The 27,391-nt window shown below is 40.1% G+C and overlaps 1 protein-coding gene across 1 annotated transcript in view; it reads right to left on the bottom strand.

The window, feature by feature from the left end:
- Positions 1-16,706, bottom strand: part of LOC134537659 (uncharacterized) — a 61,441-nt gene extending 44,735 nt beyond the window's left edge. Inside the window, exons 1-2 of the mRNA XM_063378344.1 lie at positions 16,619-16,706; positions 2,669-2,865 (exon numbers count right to left, since the gene is read on the bottom strand). Of these exons, the coding sequence (XP_063234414.1) occupies positions 2,669-2,865; positions 16,619-16,690 (269 nt within the window). The 5' untranslated portion in view covers positions 16,691-16,706. The remainder of the gene's footprint in view (positions 1-2,668; positions 2,866-16,618) is intronic.
- Between the last annotated feature and the right edge of the window lie 10,685 nt (positions 16,707-27,391).

Genomic DNA, 27,391 nt, shown 5'->3' with positions numbered 1-27,391 from the left:
ATTGTCAACATCTGCGTGGGTAGATGTTTTCATGCTTTTATGTTTAGAAGGCCCTGCCACACTGTCTGATCTACTAGCAAACTGCAAAAGTTATTCTTCACTTTTATTAATGTCTCGCACGGTTTGGATTCCAATTTCATATTCCTGTGCTAATTTCGCGGCAGTTTCTCCTTTTTTTTTTAACCTGTCCACAACTTCTAACTTCTCTGCTATTGTCAGCACTTTACGTTTCCTTTTACCAGACATGATTACAAAAAACAAATGTGCCTGGGAGAACTGATGTAAATAACTGCGTGAAAAATGCCTCTTCCAGCCGTCAGGAGTGTGGGAAGGTAAAAGAGGTACAGGGACCTTTTTTTTTTTAGCGTGGCGGGGTGCTGTGAAAAGAACGCTTGAAAAGAAAATGAAAAGGGGGAAGGGGGGTGAGTTGAGCCGGAAGCAGCAGTCAAGGCATTCCTTTTTGGTTTAAAGTGTGACAAATTGACGGGTGAGGATGGCGGGGGAGAACGAGGGTCTGAAGGGTCAGGTAAATAGCTTTCTGACACAGCAGTCGCGGCGTAGCTACACCCCGTCATTTTTTTACAACTTCATAAAAAAATCAAGCACGGATAACCCGAAAACCGGATAATCCAGGCCCGGATAATCAAGAGTTTACTGTATTTTACATTTCCAGCCTACCACTATAAAAATATAAACATAGCAGCTGATGCCGCTTGTTTAAATTTCCCGCCTAGCACTATAAAACAATAACAATGGCGGCTGCATAGCAGCCGACACTATATATTTTAAATTTCCCGCCTACCACTATAAAAAATATAAACATGGCGGCCGATGCTGCTTGTTTAAATTTCCCGCTTAGCACTATAAAATAATAAACATGGTGGCCGACTAGCAGCCGATGCGGATAGTTTAAATTTACCGCCTAGCACTATAAAAATATAAACATGGCGGACTACATCCTTTTTTAAAAATTACTCAACACAAAATTTTTTTATGCATACATACAACATCTTAAATTATTTTTCCAAGATGGCCTCGTGGCCGTGCGGTTAGCATGGCTGACTACCAATTCAAAGGATGACAGATCAAATCCCCGCAGCCGTCTTCCATTTTTTTGCTTGTAAAAATAATTCCGGCACGTGCGACACTAGCGCTCCCTAGCTTCTTAATTTAGAACCATCGCCACAGCCTCCAAGTGAATTCAACAACCACCTCAAGATTCCCTCCACATGGTTCCCAGCAATGCCCACCCGGCCACGTGGTGCCAAGCCCACCTCCTGCCACGCCTACCCGGACACGTGGTGCCACACCCACCTGTTTGATTGTTGACACGGTCCCAAAACCTGCACCCTCCCCCTACTACGCAGCAAAATAGTGGCTCAAAATACCCATTTGAAGATCCCACCCCCCGCCCTACTTCATAGCATCCGCAAATACCACAAGCCACACCAGTGTCAGTCGCCCGATATGTGAACGATGCATGCAATCAAATGTGTCTGTGCAATGACATTTCGATCCTCCCTGCCATCATTTTGTTTAAATGATAGATGATTGTCACTCCAACAACAGCAAACACTATAAGACTACAAACTTTGAGGAGAGACCTGTTTATCTCAACCGATACTCTATAGGCATGACTGTCCACTGTCCTAGAACTTAGATGCTGGCATAGCATTCACAACAGCTGTACAATAATATAGTAAAATTGTTTCCAGGTGGTGGACAAGTAGAGGGCGAGGACTTTGTGTATAAAGATTTAGAGTTGCCATAATATGACACTTTTTTTGGTGTAAATACACAAAAAATATCAATGCAGTCAAAAAAACATAGTCAAAAATGCCCTGGGAGGTGTAGTGTACATAGGTATAGATATAGATGGATAAATATGGATAAATAGTGTTATAGATAGAGAGAGAGAGTTAGATCGAGAAAGAGAGGCAGAGGATATAGGCGGTAAAGAGATACATTCAGGGTGGTTGAGAAAGGGGGGGGGGGGGGGGGGGTCAATCGAATTATGTCATATGTGTCAGTTCAGAAACATCGCACAGAGAAAACAACCAACACAAAGAGCATGCTGTTACATAGAAAATCATATGACAGAGAGTTGCCACATAACAATGCACATGCCAAAAATATATGATCATTTGCACAAATGGCTTCTCTGACTACCTTGTGAAAATGGGGATGTTATGTGGTCACCTCGCTATGTGCGACTTCATACTTCCACTGTATATTCTCGGTATTGCTGGGCCTAATTACAACTCAATATTATAACAGAATATGCAAGACTTAAGAGAAAATATTTGGAAATTCACTTGTTGAAAGATACCAGTATGTGCTGATTTATTTTCCCAGTTTTCCTTGTTTCTACACAATATGAGAGACAGATTAATTAGTTCGTGAGATTTCTGTAATTTTCACTCCATATTGTATTACTTGTTATAGAATTTCACCTGATATGCTTTGTGTATTAAGTAAACTTTAATGTCACTAAATCGCCACAATTACTCTACATGTTTTCTTATATATTTGTGTTTATTTATATGTATAGGGGTGAATTACAACTCAGTGATTGATAAAGTCATGAACTCCCCATCTGACAAAATACTAATGACTAAGATACCAATAAAATAAGAAGTGCAATAAATCAAGAGTGAACAATATTTACTTTGGTGGCTGTGAAAGCCAGTGGTTATCCAGGCGGTTTGTTTGCATGATGGAGCCCATACGCTGCAGCAGTCTGAAGTTATCTTCCTCGATCTGTGCACATCGTTCTTCTTCCCACTGAAGTTTCTTCAGCTTGCAGCAGACATGGCCGCGAGGTGGAGGAGGACCTACATCTATTGCTGGCAGTGCCGACTGTACCTATATGTAAATAGGAGTGGTAAATAGTATTCGGATTTAATTCTTAGGGACTCACAAAACTAATTGTAAACAGAGATGGCAAGGGATGTAGATGACTGTTGAAATAGAGTAACAACATATTCCAATAAGGTATTGCAAAGAAAGCTAAAGCGAATTTAGTAGTATAAAGGCCCTGGGACGATAAGAATACCGAATCGGCCCCAGAAAGAAATCGGGCTCATAATTTCAGGAAATATTTGTACCCATAAAATACTTCTATCCTGCAAGTTTCAGATCTTTATCTATTACCGCATCTGAATAAATCGAAAAATACTGAAAATCAGTAAAAAATTGTTATTCTCAGCGTCTTGTGGATCTATTGATCTAGCGACCGGATATGTTTTGGGGCCTGATGGTAGCTTTTATAAAAAAAAAAGAGCTATAAATGTCCACAAGAACGTAAAGATACCCGTAAATATATGAAAAATTTTTTTTTTAAATTCCTAATTCAATTTTCGATGAAATTATGAGCTTGTAAATTTTTTTTAAATGGTACATCACATTGAAAAAAAAATTGAAAATAGATTTTTTGCTCAAAGTTAACTAAAATGATGAAAAACTTGGCTGTTGAATGTGACTCTACACTGATTAAAAAAATGGATGATTTTTGTATACCTTATGAACAACTTTACATATTTACTGGATTAAGACGCGAAAACATTGTTACGTGTGCTTCCACACTACGTACATGATGACGTCTACGCGGCGCCTAAGCGCGCGCCCGATGCTACCCGCTGAACAGGGATTGCCGCGCGCTGTGCGTCCAACATCGGAGCCGCTCGGAAGTGCTCGGCGGACTTCGTGTGGCAGGCTTTGAACCGGCGTTTCCGGTCATGTAGGCCCAGAACAATCTCCTATGTTTTATTCCTCAGCTGACTGTGTTTGAGCATTAAAAACCCACCGACCAGAGACCTATTTTTTTATATTGCTTCGACAATAAATCCCGACAGCATTTTGAAGAAACATGTGAAGTTCAATATTGTCAATAAGTTCAATACTTGGTTAAGTCGTTCCTGTTCTCAAACCAAGATTTATAGACACTCTTTTTTAATGCCAAATAAAGACTTACGGTAACAGCCACTACAGCATCTGAAGTACGTCTTTTGAATTACTACGTGTTAAGACATAACTTGAACTTGAAACATAAACTAAACTTTTGCCAATTGAGGGCATTAACTGTTACGATCCAATACTGTTAAGAGTGAAGCCTCCGAAAACGAATGTACCTCGATATATTATCCTATGTTGAATATTTGTATGTGTGTCATTAAGAGTATGTGTTGGATATGAATAAAAGTGTAACACACTGCACACCTCTGTCATACATTTCAGCTATTGTGTCCCTCGTGTTTAACACGAAAGGTAACAAGATAATCGAATTGTGAGATTTATTAACAACTATGAGGAATACAGATTCTCGTATGGTCACTCAAGCTCTCATCGTTTGTTTATTTAAGCTACGTATTTGTAACTCAAACAGATTGATATCAGCGACTATACAATTAGAAAATGAACAGTTGGTTTCAAAATATTGTGACCAAGTGATATAATCATTTGAGAAAGATGTTTTACCTCGGTATTTTGGTTTTCGATCTGTGTCTCGAGATAATCTCTGAAAATAATTCATCACCACTTTTAAAAAGTTTGTTTGCTGATCGCAGTTATAAGCTTTTCTTGATTTGCGATGGAACGTATGCTCGTTACCAAAAGAGCTCGAATAACACCTATCAAAGAAAGTCTTACTCTGGGCAGAAAAAAGTACCATTATGTAAGCCATTTACTATTTGTAGGACAAATGGATATATAGTAGATATGTTAGGGCCCTATCTTGCCAACGTGAATGACGCTACTATAATGAAAGACATTATGGATACTCCTGACAGTATTTGCAATCTACTGAAACCTGGTGATGTTTTTGTTGTTGATAGAGGATTTCGTGACGTTCAGGCGCACTTGGAAGAAAAAGGTTATGAAGTGTTGATGCCGACATTGAAATACAAACGAAATCGCTTAACAGCTGCTGAATCTAATGCGTCCAGATATGTCACAAAAATTCGTTGGGCAGTCGAAGCAGTACACGGAATGTTGAAACAAAAATATCAACTACTTGACCAAAAATTCTACAATAAAATGTTACCCAAAATCGGTAGTTTCTATAGAATTGCATCATTTCTTCACAATCAGTACAAAAAACGTCTAATTTCTGATGGAGAGTATTCCGATGAAATTGTTGAAATGATAAAATCTCGAGATAATACTAATAATACATTAGCTGAAGAAGTAGACAAAAATGGTTGGCAGAGAAAAAACTTCCATTTGAGACAATTCTGTCTAGTGTTTTGATAGATTTTTCCAGAAATGACCCAATAAGACTTGAAACTTTTATTTACGGGTTCCTATCAATATAAACAAGCAATATCATATTTAGCAGAGATGATGGATGAATCAGATAATATAGGTACCTAACTATTTAGTTTGTCAGAGATAAAACCAATATATTAAAGGCTCAAGTAAGGGAAGGGAGGGTAAGATGACGAATGTGACGAATGTAAGGTTCATGCTTACTTTATAGCCGTTGGGATATACAAAGATTTTATATTTCTATAGAATATGCGAGTATAATTATCCCTCTTGTAAATTTTAATGGTTCAAACAGCATAGTGTAAGAATTTTAAAAAAGCAAAAATTATTTTATAAAATTATGCATATTCGTCATCTTACCCGCACAGGTGGGTAAGATGACGAACCAGTGAGGGCAAGATGATGAATGTGATTTTAATGCAGAAAACAATATTTATTTCACAAAAGACATTTATATATTAACTAAAGACAGTTCAAATACTCACAAAAATATATATTAAAGTAGGCATGACTTGTAAACTGAAAATAAAATGATTGTACTTATAACTTTTAGTGTTACATATTCATTCGTGAATTTTTTCTTATCAAAATACATATCAAATTTAAATATTTAAGAACTATAATTATCATAATGAATAATAAAATAAAAATGTATAGGCACTTACAAAAATTATTTACAAAAATCACATACCCATGCTCGAACTTTAGCAATCGCTCTATCCCAACCAGTACACTGTGCATGAGCCCAGTCTTTACATATAGAACATTGATACCACAGTACTTTCTTCCCACTCTCCCCACACAGAATACAATATCTCTCATCATAAAGTTCTTTTTCATCTTCTGTTTCCATGTTGACAACACTTTCATTGTCTGAGGTCTCCGAGTCATTCTTTTAGTTAGCTAGTTTCTTTGCTTTTGCTCATAATGTGTTCCTTGGAGCTCTCTTGTTTTGTTTTTTTCTTTTCAAGACGATTTTTTTTCTTCCTTGCAGTTTCTTCTTTACTGGCTTTTATTTATTCTAATACTTGCTTTACTGGTGAACTGGATATTACCAATGAAGGGAGCTTCCTGTGTTTACGCTTAGTCTTAAGGTCAGCAACAGGGAGAATAGGCAATGAATAGCTGAAACTTGGTTCGGAGATGGCTTCTGATATCTCTGGAGTATGCAATGTGTCTTCTATAGCAGGTGTTGTTGGCACTGGTTGGTTAGACGTGGATGTTGATTTTGCTTCAGTAGATTGGGAGGAAAGTTTTTGTTGCTTAGCCACTGGTGAATCCTCTGATACTACAGCAGCCACCCCTGGTGAATCCTCTGCTACTACAGCAGCCACCCCTGGTGAATCCTCTGCTACTACAGCAGCCACCCCTGGTGAATCCTTTGATACTACAGCAGCCACCCCTGGTGAATCCTTTGATACTACAGCAGCCACCCCTGGTGAATCCTCTGATACTACAGCAGCCACCCCTGGTGAATCCTCTGCTACTACAGCAGCCACCCCTGGTGAATCCTCTGATACTACAGCAGCCACCCCTGGTGAATACTCTGATACTACAGCAGCCACCCCTGGTGAATCCTCTGCTACTACAGCAGCCACCCCTGGTGAATCCTCTGATACTACAGCAGCCACCCCTGGTGAATCCTCTGATACTACAGCAGCCACCCCTGGTGAATCCTCTGGTGCTACACCAGCAACCACTGGTGTGTCCTGTAGTTCTACAGTAGTACTGATCAATGTGGCTGGTTGATCAGCCATGAATAGAGACTTGTCTGTAGTTTTTGAATCTTCAAAATCTTCATCTGTAAAGATGTTATCGTTTAAAGGCTCGAGCAAAACAACGATGCCACGTCTTTGATAGTTATAATAGTTCCAGGCCTAGAAACCATAAAATTTTCGCATGCCTTCGAATAAGATGTTTTGAGGGAACCAAAAAATGATACATCTAGAGGCTGCAATCTGTGCGTAGTATGAGCTGGAAACCCCATGACTATGACATGGTGATCTCTACAAAAGTTGATTGCCTCTAGGGAAATGTACGAAGTGTGGTTATTCATTAATAATAGTAATGGGCTGGTACTGCTAGGATTTGAGTGCTTCACAAAGTGTTCTAGATATTTTACAAAAATATCAGAGGTCATCCAGCCACTCTCATGAGCAATTCCAACTGATCCAGGAGGTGCTCCATCCAAGAAAAAAGGTTTCATTCTCACTCGAGGGAAAATAAATAGCGGGGGAACAAAATTTCCAGCAGCATTCATACAACAAACAGCTGTAACATTTTGCCCTCTCTCACCTGACGAGAGTTTCACGACTCGGCGACACAGAACTTTCGGTGTTTTCGTGGGTACTGTGGGAAATCCCGACTCGTCTACATTGTAAATTTGAAAAACCTGGAAACCTTTTTCCAGTCGCAACTCCTTGAAAACAGAAATAAATAAGTCCACATTTACCTTACTATTGCATGCAGCCAGTCTGGTGGTTGATGTGGCTTCTGGCTTCCTCAAGGTTATATTGCACTGTGCCATAAACCTACAGATAAAGTCTTTCCCAGCTGCTTTTTTTTGTTTGTTGAACCGGTGGTCAATTTCAAGTCCTTCAACAATATTAAAGGCAATTCGAGAAAACTCATCTTTTGTCAGTCCGAATGCTTTTTTGTTTATATTGACGTCCCTCGGCCTATGGTCCCTAATTTCCTGTTTGCGAAAATGTCCTGTTTTGCCCACGTAGCTCTCGTCGGTGAGGAAGCAAATTCAGGCCAACGTGGCCGGGACCGGAAAGTAAGGGACCAGGAGGGAACTTGCGTATGTGGAAGGAATGATAGATGGTAGCAAGGATAATGCGATGATGTCCGTTTTCACGAGCTCATTTTAGTTCCGTACAGAAATCCTGTCGCAGCTTGGCCGGCACGTCGCGAAACGAGCGTCCTCCTCTGCCGCGACCCGGACTCCTGGAAACAAACACTTGGAGACAAAATGAGAACCGGCGTAACAGCGAATGCGGTCCTGTAGCGAATCGTACCGGTTACGAAAAGTGCACTGGTGCTTCGTAGCACATACGCGACTCGTGAAGTATGTGTAGGCGACTCTAAAACGATATATACAGGTTAAGAAAGTAGGAAGGTCCAGACGTGCGCTGCGTGCATCTCGAGCGGAAATGAGTTGCGGAGTTACGAAGACGCGATCTTGTTAACGAGGCTTATCGCGAGGAATCCAGTCACGGCCTGGACGACCACGTCGGTAGACGAAAGTTTCATCCACGCTGCGACCCGGACCCCGTAAAACCTCTTGCGGAGCGGAGCGAAGGAGGTCCGCTCCGTGCGACTCCCAGTTGGCAACTGACTGACGTTACGCCGCCCGCCCGCGCGGGCTGCGGAGGGGAGGAAGGGGAAACGGGCCGGCGGGGACGACGCGACTCGCGCGGCGGGCCAGGCTTGCCGATCTACATGATATGACACAGCACTTGGATGAGTTAAAGAATTAATACAAAAGAATTATTTACACAACATTTACACACTCGTGGAGACTCGTGGTCACTTAAAGAAAAGTCATAAAAACATAACTATTTATACACTGTGACGTCTGCTGACGTACCAGGGCGCACGCGGGTGACGTACCAGGGCGCACGCGGGTAACGTCCCTGCTCGTAGCACTGCACTTAGGTTGCACTGGTATTGCAAGAGAGGACGTTGACGAGGCATAACGGCCTGAAGGAGCCGAGGAGACACTTGGGTCGACGTCAATATCAACAACATATTTTTTTCAATTGTGCTAACTGTTCAGGCGAAAATGTATTTTTGAATCTTCCTGCATTCTCAGGAAACCCCTGCAAAAATTAGTGTAATGAAAACCATTAGTTTTAAAAATAAACATAAACCTATATGTAAGTAATACTATTGACAGTGTAATCACTCACCGTTTCTTTCTACTCTTTAATAAATCTTCTTAATGTTGGCTCTGGTATACCGAACTGTTTTGCTGCTGATTTCACACTTTTTCCATTTTTTACCTATTCAATAGGTATTTTCATGCTATCTTTCGACCAGCATTGTCTGTCTGTCGTTCGTTTGTAGTCACGTACCATTTCACAGCAGTGTAGCTACACCTGTAATAGAAAAGAAAAAACATAATTTATAAACAAAAAAAATTATGTAGAGTGGGGCAAGTAGACGAATTCGTCATCTTGCCCCTTTCCACAATTCTCATCTTGCCCCACATAGCCATGTTTGATTTTTATAAAATAAAAAAAAGTACACTAAAATATATTTCAACAATAAACACAGGTTGTATGCATAGATGTTTTCTAAATAAATAAAATATTATAGTAGTTAATAATAAATTACTAACCTTGCTAATTTCAGTCCTTATTTTCTTGCGACGACATCTTACATCGGCAGCTCACAAAACAAACTTTTCGTTCCTTAGCTCCAAAGGTTTTAGTCAATGGAGTGCACGGGATGTGCACTCATTAGAGAGATGCTTGAACAACATTTTGTTTGTGTGCACGGCCGTAAGAGCGCTAGTGTGCTCACTGCTCAATATTTGTTTACGATTTGTTGCCAAGGCTAATTTGTAATGGCGGAAATTTTTCTTTCATATTTTTGTTTAGGACCTTAGGTTATTTGCGTGCTACTTGCTTATTGCTTCGTAGGTGGAAACTTGACGTCATACCTCCTCTTTATTAAACAAAAAACCCGGGTCACAGTCCTGTCCGCGGCGCAACACTCCAGCCATGGCCCTGGTAGTGCTACGACTCGTCACCAGATGGCAGTGTAAATATAAAGAGACAATGTATCATAGTTATTTTATATATGTTATTATTGTAAATATTTAGGTAGATTATTAAGTGTATACTGGAAGTATGTTTTGTAGATGTGGAAATAATATTGTAGAATGCAAAAGATCATCATCATGCAAAAGAGATAGAAATATGTAAAACTTTAACACAAATGATTGTAGACGAAACGTGTATAAATTGTGCGGGCTAACAAGACAAGACAGCTATCCTCTCACAGCCAATCTGGGAGAAAACCACCATTGTAAGCTTTCCTCTCTCCCAGCCATTCTGGGAGAATAAATATTACCTCAGGCAAAAGTGGTATCATTGGCTTGAATTCCTCATCTTCCTTTCCTCAGCTAGCGACTCTTCGTGAGACCGCGGGCTTTCCTTCTCTCTCTCTCATTCTCTCGCACCTATCCGCTAGCGACTCCTAGTGAGACCGCGGGCAATCCTCTGCTAGCGACTCTTAGTGAGACCGCGGGCATCCCTCTCTCCTACACTCCTGCTAGCGACTCCTTGCGAGACCGCGGGCATCCCTCTTTCCAACTTCCATCCTTTCTGCTAGCGACTCTTCGTGAGACTGCGGGCATCCCTCTCTCCAACTTCCATCCTTTCCGCTAGCGACTCTTCGTGAGACCGCGGGCATCCTCTCTTCTACACCCAATCTTCCTGCTAGCTACTCCTTGTCAGCACGTCCTCGGTCAGCTGCACTGGGCCGAACGGTCTACTCCCGCCTCAGAGTGTGAGGCTGCTCTACCAAAGAGCTGGCGCCGGGCAAACAACACAACAACTGAACGACCGAGCGACGTCCACCCCGTCTTCACAGCTTCACCAGAGCCGAGGCCGCGACATTTGGCGCCCGAACGTGTGGCACTCCATCATCGAGACTACCAGAGTTCATGAACAGTCAGCAGGATTCGGCGACCCGAAGTGTGTATATTCACTAAACAAGTGTAGAAGAATGTGTGCAGGACAGAACTAGTAGAAATTCGTGACACAATGCTACCACACAGACTGACAACCACAGGCGAAACAGGTCAACCACCAAGGGACTTGGACCTAATGACAGGAGAGGAACAGTGGCACAACACATCCGAGTGCAAACCAGTGAGAGCAGAGTTAGCAATGGGTACCTTGGTTTGGGATACAATAGCAACACCAAGGCCCACACAGGCACCAACACAGAAGGCAGGGGCAAACCTCATAGACTGGGAGGTACTTGCAAGCCCAGCAGTGCAACAAAACGTGCATATGGGGCGGACAGCTACCACAACAGGACACATAGTGCTACCAGAGTTTAGTGGGCTAGCGCATGAGGACCCATGCAAGTTTGTGCAGTGGTGTCAGGGACGGTTGACACAATGTGGGGTGCCGATTGAAGAATGGACACAACGCACGAGTGACAAATTATGCGGGCAAGCTCGTGAGTGGTGGAACCTGTGGGGACACTATGACATGCAGTGGCAGGAGTTCGCTACCCGCTTAACACGGCACTTCGACGACCGCATGGCAGTCATGAGCTGTAAGGCTCGCTTCTACGGCGAGACCCAAAAGGACTCAGAGTCAGTAGAGCAGTTCGTCGCAAACAAGCTGAAGCTGTACCGGCGCATAGCCCCAGGAGAAGACCCCGAGCAAGCTTTACCAGAAGTTACGGCGTTAATGCGAGAAGAATTGCAACCATTCCTCAGGCCATACTGCAATGGAACAGTAGAGGACTATGTACGACAGGCAACAGCTACAGAAGGCAACCTACGACACCTCCTGAGACGTCGGACTGGGACAACTATCCCCGAACGAGGACCCAGACATCAGGTTGGAGCACCTGCAGGGACAAGCAGGGCCATACCGCAGGAACGTCCATGGCGGACAGCAACACAGGCGATCGAGGGCCCACCTGGTGGGACAGGCCAGAACACATCTCCAGAATGGCGGAATGCAGGCAATCGGCGCGATGGAGGCCGACCACCACAGTGCCGTCTTGGATGCCCACAGGGCACGTATCACTGGCATCAGGACTGCCAGAGACACCAACAGCAACAACAACCGGTGGGAAAACGGGCAGTAAGGGGTGTAGGACCTACAGACTTAACCCCCGTACCAGCCAATCCCCTGCCGCAAGCCACAGAGAACAACATTAAACAACTGGGGCAGCTCACCACGATAGAAAACCGACTGATGCGGATCCCCATCACCCTGAACGGGAGACAGACTGCCGCACTTATAGACACAGGGGCGAGCCATGTATTCGTCGCCCAGCACTGTGTACCACCCACAGGTATCACACCCAGACGCTCTGCCCTGCGCCTTGCTACGAACACTGGAACCGGAACAGCCATTGGAGATGCCATCATCACTGTGGGTATACGGGAGATGGTGACCCAAACTTCAGCAGTCGTGGTAGAAGGACTCAGAGAAGATTTGGTACTCGGACAGCCATGGTTGGTAGAGCAGGGGGCCTTGATTTCACCAGCATCAGGCCTGGTAAATTTAGGTAAATGTGAGCGCCTGGCAGTATATACACTAGGAAGCATACCACCTTCTCACAGAGCACACGACCACAGGCCAAGAGACATGACCTGTCGCCTGCTCACTGTGGAAGATGATGACCCACCCCCAGCGGACCTGATCGAACTCAAACAACGAGTTCTCGACGCCCAACGTACCTCCTCAGATGCTGAGCATCGACGAGCAAAGCAAGCAGAAGGACTGGATGAGATACGGACCATGCCCGGCGAATGGACGGCCCACGGAGTGACAGATGAAGTGGAAGACCCTGAGGATCACTGTTGGCAGCAAGCGATTGAGCTGACAACAGCGCGAGAACCCCAGAGGGCCTACACTCAGCAGATAACCCCGCAGACCACACAACAACCACCGGAGCTACAGCCCGGTGACCACGTGTATGTCCGCACACATCCCCTGTCCAATGCAATTAGGAACTACTGTGCTGGACTGAGCCCCAGGTGGTCGGGACCACACCGCATCCTGGAGCGGCTAAGTCAAAGTACGTATTTGGTGCGCCGGGGTAGGCAAAGGCGAAAAGTACACCGGGACCACATCCGGAAAACAGCACTCCCGGAAGGGGGCAATGCCATGGAGGACCCTACTCCAGATGTGATAGGACCGATGCCGGACAACCACCGATCTGTCAAATCCCAAGGGATGCAGCATCTGTTCCAGGGAACACCGAGCCCAAGGACAAGAATGGAGAGGCCTGCAGAAGCCCCTGCCACGACCCCGAGGCGACAGCACCGGAGGCACCCAGCACGAATTCTGATCCTTGATGTTACGGGGACACCAGAAACAGGCGTAAACACCACAGAGGAGCAGCCCCTGGTGACAGAACCGGAAGACATTGAGACAACAGAACCACCCTCCCCTACCCGAGGTGGATGGGGGCATGGAGCCTCCCTCGCCGATGCCGAATTCCGGGTCAAGGTGGAGGAACCAGCCGAGGACAACCAGAGACACCACCGACGACGACGCCGGCCCCCACGGTACCTGGCAGATTACGTCACAGGCAGCGAACTGGACACACTAGTGAATGGCGACCCAGGGAGTCCGGAACCAGCAGGCCGGCCCTGACGCTCGCAACTACGACGAGAGAAGGCATCATGTGCCTGCTGGAGGGCGCGCGGACGGCCTAGACCCGGGCTTTTCCAGGGGGGGGGGGGCGTCTGACGTCGTACCTCCTCTTTATTAAACAAAAAACCCGGGTCACAGTCCTGTCCGCGGCGCAACACTCCAGCCATGGCCCTGGTAGTGCTACCACTCGTCACCAGATGGCAGTGTAAATATAAAGAGACAATGTATCATAGTTATTTTATATATGTTATTATTGTAAATATTTAGGTAGATTATTAAGTGTATACTGGAAGTATGTTTTGTAGATGTGGAAATAATATTGTAAAATGCAAAAGATCATCATCATGCAAAAGAGATAGAAATATGTAAAACTTTAACACAAATGATTGTAGACGAAACGTGTATAAATTGTGCGGGCTAACAAGCCTAGACAGCTATCCTCTCCCAGACAATCTGGGAGAAAACCACCATTGTAAGCTTTCCTCTCTCCCAGCCATTCTGGGAGAATAAATATTACCTCAGGCAAAAGTGGTATCATTGGCTTGAATTCCTCATCTTCCTTTCCTCAGCTAGCGACTCTTCGTGAGACCGCGGGCTTTCCTTCTCTCTCTCTCATTCTCTCGCACCTATCCGCTAGCGACTCCTAGTGAGACCGCGGGCAATCCTCTGCTAGCGACTCTTAGTGAGACCGCGGGCATCCCTCTCTCCTACACTCCTGCTAGCGACTCCTTGCGAGACCGCGGGCATCCCTCTTTCCAACTTCCATCCTTTCTGCTAGCGACTCTTCGTGAGACTGCGGGCATCCCTCTCTCCAACTTCCATCCTTTCCGCTAGCGACTCTTCGTGAGACCGCGGGCATCCTCTCTTCTACACCCAATCTTCCTGCTAGCTACTCCTTGTCAGCACGTCCTCGGTCAGCTGCACTGGGCCGAACGGTCTACTCCCGCCTCAGAGTGTGAGGCTGCTCTACCAAAGAGCTGGCGCCGAGCAAACAACACAACAACTGAACGACCGAGCGACGTCCACCCCGTCTCCACAGCTTCACCAGAGACGAGGCCGCGACAAACTGGAAAATATCTGGCGTTTATTTATTCAATTATTTAGTGGTCATATTTTCATTGAGGTAAGATTGTTAAATTGAGTATAAAATTACGTATTAAGTAAAATACAATGCCGCCATGTGTACGAAAATGCTGTGTGCCTGGTTAAGATGATAAATTTTCTGTTAGACACCGCTTCCCAGTTTACGAAGAAACGGTATACAATGAATGGATACAGAGAATAAACGTCGAGAAGCTGAACTCTCCACCCTCTTAATGCTGTAGATGTGATTGCAAACTTCAATAGTAATGCTAGCTTGTGACATAGGTGGTTTTAGCATAAATAGCTACTTAGGTCATTCTTCCACCAATGTTTATACGGTTAGTACTGTGCACGGCCACAACAGCGCTGCAAATCGCGTTCTAGCTGTTATTCAGAGAGTGACCTTTCTATCCCTCCCTCTCTTTTCTATGATGGAGTGCTACTACACATTTCCCAAAGTGACCAGTATGGCTCTCTTTCGCACTTACCACTGTGCTGCTATCTGTTGTCTGGAAGGAGAAACTCGAGTTTCATACCCGATTCGTCATCTTACCTTCCCTTCCACAACAATCTCGCCATATTAACTAAAATCCCCAAACCAGCAGCAATACTTAATACTTTATTCAATAAAGACAATGTCACTACTGTGATTAATGAAGATAGCGACGAGGACTAGTCACGAATTCATAAGAAGATTTTAATCATTAACAGATTAATATATTTAATACATTTTTTAATAGTTTATAATTAAATATTAATAAGTACGTTATTTAATAAAGAACAATTACTTTTATATGAGTGTTCCGAATTTATTCTGTTGTTTTTACTAGTACAATCATCGCAAAAGTTTTGTATTTTGTCATTTCAAGAGTTAATCATTTTAAAAAAAACAAAATTCGATTTTTAAGCAAAAATCGATTTTTCCCCCCAATGTGACATAGGTACAGTTTTAAAAAATTCCCAAGCCCACAATTTCATCGTTAATTGAATGAGAAATTAAAAAAAAAAAATAGTTTCATATTTTTACGGGTATCGTAAAATTAAAATTAAGAATTAAACCTCGTTTTTCTTTAGGTTCATGTAGACAGATATAGCTCTTTTTTTTCTTCTTAAAAACTACTATCAGGTCCCAAAACATATCCGATCGCTAGATCAATCGGTCCACAAGATGCTGAGAATAACAATTTTTAATTATTTTCAGTATTTTCGATTTATTCAGACGAGGTAATAGATAAAGATCTGAAACTTGCAGGATCTAAGTATTTTATAGGTACAATTATTTCTTTCAATTACGAGCCCTATTCCTTTCTGGGTCGATTCGGTATTCTTATCGTCCCAGGGCCTTAGTTAAAGAAGAATGTAAGGGACATGGCTGGAAGCCAGAAGATGCCATATTTGTCTCAACAAAATTCTAAGTGCACTTTTATGAGGATTAACTAAATACGTTTTTTTTTTTTTAAATCAAAAGTGGACACCTTTCATAACTACCAATCATTGCTTACATTGGCATTTACACATTTTTTTTTTTGGGAAGCCTACAACTCACGTAGTTTCGGTTCCCTACCACGTTCGTGCAACTTCGGATTTCTCTCAAAAATTGAAATTAATAAAATCGAAGGGTTAGGTTAGGTTAGGTCAGACACAACATGCTTGTTTTCATTTGAAACTTCTGATTTAGCGGCTGAAGTGGCGTTAATACCAAAACACAAAACTTCGCAAATCTTCGGAAATTCTTGCAGGGAACCGAAACTACGTGAATTGTAGGCTTCCCTATTTTTTTTACTGCCCAGCAGAATGGATAGTACCAGCTAAATAGGTGATCGGGAAGATGGTACTTCTAATATTATTTTTCAGTGTAATTTTTTCTTTGCATTATGTTTATCCAACATACCTACTTATTTACATACCTTTCTTCTATGATTTTTAAATCGCTGTTGTTGCCACGGCCTTACTAACAAATGTTCTCGCCTTGTCAACATTTAAAAATAAGAATATGTTTTCATTATTGATTATACTTCATTCCATGGCAACGGATTATTGGAGGATCATAGATAAATGATAAATATGAGAAATATATTATAACAATTCATGGTTTCGTCCAATTAAAAAAAAACGTTTTAGGGCTAGGGCGGATATTGACATGGTGGTAAGAAGGTGAAGTCCTATCACACTGTCAAATATTTGACAAATAAATATGAGTCTCATTTTTGAACTAAATATGGTGTCTTAATTTACGGGGCCCTTAATTTATCCAACAACTGAATTAGGATATATATATATATATATATATATATATATATATATATATGTATGTATATATATATATATATATATATATATATATATATATATATATATATATATATATATATATATATATATATATATATATATATATACACCCAGGGACTGGAAGTAACGCGCTACTAGTAACGACGTTATTTGTAAGTTACGTTTTATGGTAACGATCGTGGTAACGCAATATATTAAGTTTTCAGTAACTGTAACTGAATTACATTTATCTGCCTTAAAGTAACGATAATTGTCGTTACTTCTTGCGTTACATTTTTAAAATGTATTTCTTATTGAACGAACAACGATTTGTTGATTTTTTCTAATCCCAGAACGAAAATCCCGACAAGCATATTATTTGCGATGGTATTGCTTGTAAAACTGCTGTTGGCTAGCCTGCGCTCGTATTTTGTTTTGATTGTCATTTATTTAATATTTGCGACATGCGGGTTTAGGCACCGTGGTCAAGTAAATGCGCTGGACAGCAACAGCAAAACATGGCGCCATACTGTATGGGAGGGAATTCTACTACACACGCTGAAAACATCACTTTTTTAACATAATTTAACGAAAATAAAAGCATATAAAAGAAAGAAAAATGTATTAAATATACAACATAACAACATATATGTACCATAATATTAACAAAAAAAGTTTTAAACAATAAAAAAATTAAATTGTTGAAATATCAAGATAAACACAGCCCATATATTTTACAAATTTCTTTATATATAAACGTCTCCAGGACTCACACCATGTATTGGCCGAACATCAGCCATGTACCAAATGAAAGCTGTCACCTTACTTAACAAAATATACTCATCAGAATTTTAGTCTGGGCCGACACTTTTAATGCCGACGGACAGCATCAAGATCGCGCGCCCAGTTTCACTTGCAGGCAATAGCTTCACCCGCCCATTACAGGCCTTGAAAAAACCATTTTACTTCTCCGTTAAAAAGTGAAATATGAAAATTCAACAACGAGGTCCTAAGCACAAGATATAAGGCTTTTTATTTAAACTAAAAAATTTGTAATTTAAAAACATTTTTTAAAATTATTTATGGTCAAACAAAGTTCATATTTCAGAAAATGGCATTATATTATAACGACTCCAGGACTCATACCATGTATTGGCCGAACATCAGCCATATACCAACTGAAAGCTGTCACCTTACTTAACAAAATATACTGTTCAGAATTTTTGTCTGGGCCGACACTTGTAATGCCGACGGACAGCAACAAGATCGCGCGCACTGTTTTACTTGCAGGCAATAGCTTCACCCGCCCATTACAGGCCTTGAAAAAACCATTTTACTTCTCTGTTAAAATGTGAAAAATGAAAATCCAACAACGAGGTCCTAAACACAAGATGTGAGGCTTTTTATTTAAACTAAAAAATTTGTATCTTTAAAAACATTATTTAAAGTTATTTAAGGTAAATCAAAGTACATATTTCAAAAACTTGCATTATATTAAAACGACTCATGGACTCATACCAAGTATTGGCTGAACATCAGCCATATACCAAATGAAAGTTGTCACCCTACTTAACATAATATACTGTTCAGAATTTTTGTCTGGGCCGACACTTTTAATGCCGACGGACAGCAACAAGATCGCGCGCCCAGTTTTACTTGCAGGCAATAGCTTCACGCGCTTATTACAGGACCTGAAAAAACCATTTTATTTCTCTGTTTTAAACTGAAATATAAAAATCCACCTACAAACCCTAAACGCAAGATATGGCGCTTTGTATTTAATTTAAAAACTAAGTATTTGTTAATAGTATTATTAAAATTATTTAAGGTCAAAAAAGGTACATATTTCAAAAACTTGCATTATATTAAAACTACTCCAGTACTCATACCAAGTATTGGCCGAACATCAGCCATATACCAAATGAAAGCTGTCACCTTACTTAACAAAATATACTGTTCAGAATTTTTGTCTGGGCCGACAGTTTTAATGCCGACGGACAGCAACAAGATCGCGCGCCCAGTTTTACTTGCAGGCAATAGCTTCACTCGCCCATTACAGGACCTGAAAAAACCATTTTATTTCTCCGTTCAGAAACTGAAATAAAAAATTCCAACTACGGGATCCTAAACTAAATGTGTAAGGCTTGTTATTTAACTAATTAAATTAGTATTCTTAAAAGTATTTTTATATATATTTAAGGTCTAACAAGGTACATATTTCAAAAACTGGCATTATATGATAACGAGTCTAGGACTGATAGCAAGTATTGGTCGAACATCAGCCATGTATCAAATAAATGCTGAAATCTTTCTTAACAAAATATTCATATCATAATTTTTTACTGGGCCGACACTTTTAATGCCGACGGTCCTCAACAAGTTCTTACGCCCTGTTTTCCTTGCAGGCAATAGCTTCACCCGACAAATATGTTGATATTTTTATTTATTTCATTATATTTGAACCACTATTATAGATTTTATTATTTATTGCATACTTAATTATTGTATATAAGTTTTTGATATGTCTTACTAATACTGCAAGGGGTGGAAAATTTTCAATCTGCGCTGCCATCGGAAGAGGACGTGTTGTGGAGCTGCTCCAAGGGTTTATGACGAGCGCAAGGACCCGACCTTTCAAAGTATAAAGAAAGGTTTCCTTTCTGCTAAGACGCTCAGGCTATAAAAGTGTCAACTCATCTATAAACTTATAGTCACCCGACTTGGCTACACCCGGGAAGCTAACATCCCTATAGCCTTTTTGTCGTCGGGCGTACATTCGCTAGCTCCGCTCGCGCGTGCTGACGGCCGGGAGTGCCCTGCGTCCTTTGGGAATCACCTGAGGCGGGCAGTTCACCGAAGGGGAGTTGATGCGGGAACCGTAGCGTTTACTCACGGCATGCGCGGGGTGTGTCGCCCTGCCCAGGCCCTTGTCTAGGAAATATAAAAAGAATCACAAATCTGTGAAAAATTTGTCCATAGCTGAATTTCTGCCAATTGTTAGAGTTGACTATGCTTAATAACATACCTGAAGTTTACCGTTGTAGACCTTATGCGTATCACCGAAAACGTGCAGTTAAGTCCTAGAAGTTAGAGTCTTACAGCAGTCCATTAAAATGATTCCCGTTTACGCAGTTAATAACGTAGACTCTCTGTAAGTGCATAAAAATAATCCAGAAACACTATTCAACACGATCACGTTAAAAAAAAAATTCAATGTTGAATAAAAAGTTGAAACAAAGTCGATAACGTTATTGATTATGTTTTTTTTTTAAACATTCATTGACATAAAAGTATGATTTACATACAAAACAAGGGTCGGCGTGTGTGCCGTCCTGCGGCGGTGCTTTGGTCGCAGCAAGCCGGCGCGACGAGCGTTGCACGCGACCTTCATGGCCATGTTTCAAAGTTCCGAAGATTTAGTTTAGGGATTGCTGCAGATATGTTACGTTTATTCGATTTAACAAAAAATCAGTTAAATTATCGCAAATAAGACAATAATCTAATATTTTTTCTTAAGTTATGATGGCTCCATAAAGTTGCAATAAACAATTTTGTTAGAACTTGTCAACAGGAACACCCAAAAATACCAAGTTTAACAATTATGTATACAAATATCTAAAAAAAATTGGGAAAGCTTTCCTTCTCATAAAGAACGATTTAAGCTTTTATTTTTTATTTGACTAAATCTGTTTGAAATGGGAAAATCGAAACACTAATGAACTTTAAAGTAATAACTCTAGGCATCGGACGCATGACGTCACATTGGAGATGAGGCACAATATCAATATTTGAGAGCATGTTTTCAGTTCGTAAACTTAAAAAAAAATGCTTTAGTAAAGACTGAAAAACCAGATTAGAAAAACTAAGTAAAGAATTTAAAATTAATACCAATACTAATCAACAAATAAATATATGATAGTTATTGTCTTATTCTATTACTTCAGTAACGTAATCTATTTTTTATCCAGGCTTCATGGTCTATTAGAAACAAAACATTTACAGTTTTCATAGCGCCCATAAAGGTTTGTGGTTTTTATCTTAGGTAAATATTTTCATTCTGATGTATTGTAATAAAATCAAATAAACTTTTGCATCTACTTACATTAGTTAATTGGAGGAATTTACTAGCGATTTTTATCTTTATTTTTAATATCTTTGTTGCCTGTGACTAAAACACTCCAACACAAACGACTTTAGCATGAAGCCTAGAGCAGTACACATTGCGACGCTCTAACGGCTCTAGCGACCCAATAGGTTATTGTAGACAACTAAATATATACCATTTAAAAACTAATAAATATCAAGAAACTTAATTTAAAAGACTTTCAAGTTCCTGTAGTTTATATATATATATATTAATTCCTGCGATTTTGTAAAAAAAAACATTTCGCAAAATTTTGTTGATACAACTTTCTTATTTTGCATTATATATATATTAATTCCTGCGATTTTGTAAAAAATATAATGCAAAATAAGAAAGTTGTATCAACAAAATTTTGCGAAATGTTTTTTTTTACAAAATCGCAGGAATTAATATATATATATATATATATATATATATATATATATATATACACACACTTCTAAACTTTCAAAAGTATAAAAGATTTTGAAAACTAATTTTATTTGATAACTGAGAAGATACAATAATAAAAACGTTTGTAGAATTCATATTTGTAGAGCGCAACAAGGAGCTAAGATTTAGGACATAACCGCTAGTTTTCTGAGTGATGCACAAGGTATGGGGCGATAAACTGTTGATATGTTACTACAGAACGTTGATTCTAACTCTACTAAATAAATTCAGCGTTTATGTTTTTTTTATATTAAAAGTGTTAGTTTCCTAAGAGCTAAATTCACCGCAGCCCAAGTGACTTCAGCACCTCCCGCAGTAGAATAGGCCTACACATTACGCCGCTCGGAACGCTTCAGCGCCAGCGGGCAGATCAATGGAGTCACACTCTTAAGCAATATACCATTTGTTAAAGCTTAAAAAATATGCAACGTCGTTGGTTTAAATGAATTTTACGTGGGGCCTTTCATGTTTATGTAATTGTATTTTTATTTTCTTAAATTAAAAAAAAAATTGGTTGTCTGTAAAGTCGGTTTATGGACGATAGTTTAACGTGACGTCATAACAAAATATTGATGAAATGATTGCATACTTTTATGAATAAAATGGAATCAATTTTATTGAATTATCACTATTTTGTATTGATACAAAGAAGGAGTGAAATGAAATCTACTACCTATTTAATGAAAATATATTTAATCTTTATAAATGTGTTTGTTTTTAACAATTGAAGTTAAGTTCCTAGAACATTTTGGGCTTAATTATGAGATTATACTATAGAAATTGCATTTACAAAATTTATTTTTGTGGGTCAATGCAAGAAATTGTAACTTAGGCCTTAACTGCACGATTTTGGTACAACGCACAGGGTTTGCAGCGGTAAACTTTTGATATGTTACTAAGAAATATTGATACTGCTGCTGTACAAAATTTCAGGTTTTATGTAATTTTCCATATGTTAAAAAACTTTGTTTCCTAAGACCAAAATTTGTTCCAACCCGAGCGACTTAAGTACCCACACGGTAGGATACACACTACGACGCTCGGAACCTTTCAGAGGCCCGGTCAATTGAGTCAGAGAATTAACCAATATACCATTTTAAAGCTTTAAAAATATGCAACAACGTTTGTAAAAGTGATTATTACGGCGGACCATATATCTTTATGTTAATCGTGTTTTTAATTCTTTCGTTGTGAATAAAAGACACTTCTTATTACTTCATCGATTAATATCGTACCTTTAGTATTAACATTTTGAAAATGTTTTAACATAAATGTGTAAAATGGTGTTTCTAGATTATTTGGATGCTTTTACGGAGAGTCTACGTTAATAACTGCGTATACGCGAATCATTTTAATGAACTGCTGTAAGTCGCTGCCATCTAGGACTTAACTGCACGTTTTCGGTGATACGTACAAGGTCTACAGCAGTAAACTTTCGGTATGTTATTAAGCATAGTAGGCTCTACCACTGTGCAAAAATTCAGCTTTGGGCAAATTTTTCACAGATTGAAAGCTTTGTTTCGTGGACGACTCGGGGTGCTCGCCTCGCAACAATAACCGGGGGCGACAGCTGCAGGCACTCTGGAGCCGGGGCGCCCGCCCGGGCTGTGTGCCTGCGGGGAGGGCGTAGAGGCAGTCAGTCACGCCCTGGAGGTTTCCAATACAGGAGCTCTTTGTTGGGAATATAGTGAATACCAACTCGCGGACAATTCGGCGGAAGTCGCTGTTGTATCGTCGGCCCTGAGAAGATCAGTGGAAGCCGATTTTTCAAGTCGATAATGGGAAAGGAACGAGAATATTATAATAATACAAATTTGACAAAAAGTTGCGTGTAAAACGTTACACTACCAAAGCGTTGTGCTCTTATTTATGACAACTTGGTATTGTTCCACGTGGTGAGAACAAAACATGCAACACGCTTTGTTGCTGGTAAGACGAGAGTCGTAGCGCAAGGTGCCATCCTTAAGGACGCGGTTCAGGTGTATAAAACATTTTCTGCCATTGCGATACTTCACTGTTATTCTATTTGAAAACGGGAAAACTTCTATTGCTGCCTATTCGAAGACTTAACTTTGCTATTGCAATTAAAGCTAACGATAATTAGATAAAATAACTTTTAACTCTAAAAATAGGAGCTAGAGTATGAGTCAAAATGCTGTCAATCAGTGTTGTTATGTAACAGATACCTAACATTTTATTCATACATGATAATCAAAATATGTAGTTTCATTGTTTTTCTAAAGTATTATCCCTAAAGTCTCCTACAGATACAATTGGATCATAGTGCTCCATTAATGAGGAAATAATTATTTTCTTTATTTTGGTGAATACATGTGATGGCAAAATTAAAATTTTTAAGTGAAATAAGTATAAATACTGCTAAGAGTAAAATAAGTTTTATGGATTACTTAGATGCTTTGTGCGTTTCCTTTTTTTTCTTAACCTAACTAAAACCAAATGTATTTGGGAGGGTCTGGGTTAGGGAGAGACCTAGGTCCGTCTCAGGCCGAAGCCTATACGCTCTAATCATGCAGGGGTTAGCCATGCAGGAGAGGTCGCATGCATCATGTGCTAGGAGGGAATTGGTCAGCCATGGCCACCATTAGTGCCATGACAAACTCCCCTCACTGACTACTCTAGACTAACACTAGATAAGGTGGGCCCAGGTGAAGCCTCTATTGACAGAGGGAAAACCCTGGGCTCATTCATGCTGGATGCAAAATTAATGTATTAATTAACAAGCAGGTTGGTTACGGGAACAGAAGGGTTGTTCTGGAAGAAGAGTTGGACAGAGTAAAAAAGCACTACTAAGCGAAGGTGGTGAGCTTGGACTGTTTGGTCCGTGTTCCCGCCATGATGCCAGCCAGCACACATTCTTAAACTAGAAATATCAGTATGAATGTGTACATGTGTATGGGATTATTCTTGGGCGCTTCGCCATTCAAGGTCTCAGGAGACCAAAAAAGTGGAAAATCAGACGATAATTCGAGCCCTGCTGGGCCGAAACACGACAGTATTTTTCGCCTACACGGAAGGACCTACAGGGAGGGCTGCGTCGGTGTTGGGCGTTGTATGTCAATTAGAACCATATTATACTTAATAATACTTAATACTATGAGCTGCCAGCTTAGGATTGCAAGAACTGTGCTTTTTCGCTCCGCGCGCATTGGCCGGCAGTCTGCGCGGCCAATCACGCGCGACTATGGCGGCCGGTGGGCAAGGAGCGATTTCGGCCGCTTATATTTTTGTCTTACGTCCGGATCAAAATTTCCGAGCGATAAAACATGTGGGTTTTAACTATTTACGCATTTATCGTAAAATGTTTCTGGGGTTCGAATGTAAAAGTCTTGCAAAGTTTCCGTGTCCGTTTCACAATGCAAGGCTTCTGTAGGGTAATACATTGGAGCGTCTGTAGCTATTCGAATACATTTATTCTGAATTCGCTGCAGCTTTAATAAATGTGTTTTCGCAGTGGTTGCCCAGACTGGGGCTGCGTACGTAATAATAGGGTGAATCAGTGTTTTGTAGAGCACAGTAAACCGTTCGTTACTGTGCCTCCACATCGCCTGCTCATTACTGGATATAGTGAGCTTAGTCTAACCTCAGTTTGAATTCTCTAGGCATCTATATGATGGTGCCAGAGAAGCTTCCTGTCCATGTGGATGCCTAGATATTTTACGACGTCCTTGTGTGGGATTTGTTCGCCAAACAAACGTATTTATGGCCTGTGTTCTACAGGTGGAAGATTTCCGCGAGTAAACACAATAGCTTCGGACATCGTTGTGTTCACTTTGCTAAGCCAGGTCGTACACCATTGCTAGCACACAGCTAATGCATCCGTTTTTTTCCTAGCCTAATTTAATCTAAGCTAATGCAGTCTGGTAGTGGCTAGGTGAAGTGTGTATGATCTGCTATACAGAAACGTGTCGTTTGCATAGCACATAGCAGCCTAACTTCACTAGGCGGTGTTCGGGGCGTGGCAAATCTCTAGAAGGCTATATATGTTAAATAGAACAGGGCCTAGAATACTGCCCTGTGGTACGCCTGCTCTTATTTGTTTGATGTCAGACATAGTTCTTTAAGTTGATACTGTAAACGTTCTGTCTTCTAGGTAGGACGCGACTAGCTTGGTATAGCAGACCAGGAAATTAGTTTGATATAGTTTGTATAGATTAGCCCCGCGTGATAAACTCTGTCGAAGGATTTTTCTACGTCTAAAAACGTCGCAACTACATAATCTTTTACGTTGAAGGCGCTTGTTATCTCTTCAGTGAGGCGTATGAGTTGGTGCACTGTCGAGTGATTACTGCGAAAAATCGAATGGCCTAAGTGTACAGGCCTGCCCGATCCGCGGACGAATATTTTCACGTTCTGCGCGCATACTTTTCGTTGGTGATACTGCCGACGAGCGCGGGTTTGAATGGTAGTTTGATGATATGAATTGACAAACTGCTAGACTGTGTGTAATATAGTTACCCAAATAACACTAAAACAACAAAAATGAATTAAATAATAAATAACCATCTCTTTTAAAACTATAACGTGTCAGAACTGAGTGTTATTGTGCAAACAAAGACTAATTTTAGCAAAGATTATTGCACGAAGTAAGGGAGGTAGGGTTATATGAATGGTCAAAATAAGTTTTTATAGCAACTGATCTTGAGAAAATGATTTTTTTGTTTGTGTAGGCCTCAACTTTGACAGCTGAGTAAAGTTTATTTAAACAAAGGCACAGCATTTCAATAAGTGTTTTATTTTTTAATGAATTTCTGAATTATAACCTTGTCACAAATTTTTATGTAGGATACATACAGATGCAAGTTTATTATAAACTGAACTATTAGTATTAATGTTTATACGTTTCATTTAGAAAATAAATTTAGCTCATATTGTTACATGAATTAATATATCTGATACGCTTACTTGCGTTATTAAAATAACTTGCATTAACTTCGGAACAATTGTAACGTGTCCCAAATTTTCGGTTGTAAACGCAAACCAAATATTTTCATTTAATTATATTATTAATTGATGTCATGTTATGTTGATAGAACTAACAAAAAACGGCGAAATATAAATTCAAATTTTTGATATTCGTGCTTTATTGTTTGGCTATTTATTTTGGCAATTTTTCATAGTTTAAGCACTTATGAAAATATTTACATAAAATTCTTATAAATGTTTTTTGAGATTCTTTAATTATGTGTGATGATTATGCTAATAGTTGTTGAGATAATTGAGGTAGATTACCGGTATTTTACCATTGGTTTTGTATTTTGTATTACGTTAGCTACTTTTAAAATACTTTTAAGTCATTTGGATGGTTGGTTAAGTTTTGTTAGCTTAATTTAAAACATTGTTTAATCGTGTGAATGGCTGGAGGGATAAGGTAATTTAATTTCGAACACTGTTCAATTATTTGAATGATTGGTTGTATACAATATTCATTTAAAATACTGTATATTGGTGTAAATGTTTGGGTAAGTTACGTTAGCCACATTAAAAATACTTAACGGCGTTCTTCGGGATAGGTGTTATTCAAAAAACCATTAAATGTTCTTAATGGAGAACCTTCTCTAGAAAATTAGCATTACTTGAAATAGGGATAACAATCTGCAGGTAGAGAAGTAAAGATTGTGTTAGGTAAGTTCCGGGAAGAGGAGTGGCAGATTTTGCATTTAAAACTGCAGAATAAAAAGTACGAATTTTTGAAAAATTTAAATATTTAAGCTTTGTGAAACGATTAATAACCATGCAACATTTTTAAATAATCAATATTAATATTACAAGAGTGACATATTTTTAATTATATAATCTTGATTTTTGAAATAAA

The sequence above is a fragment of the Bacillus rossius genome, chromosome 1 (genome assembly GCF_032445375.1).
Source record: "Bacillus rossius redtenbacheri isolate Brsri chromosome 1, Brsri_v3, whole genome shotgun sequence".
Taxonomy (NCBI): Eukaryota; Metazoa; Arthropoda; class Insecta; order Phasmatodea; family Bacillidae; genus Bacillus; species Bacillus rossius.
The sequence above is the reverse complement of the archived record's forward strand: the minus strand, read 5'-3'. Positions and strand labels throughout refer to the sequence as shown.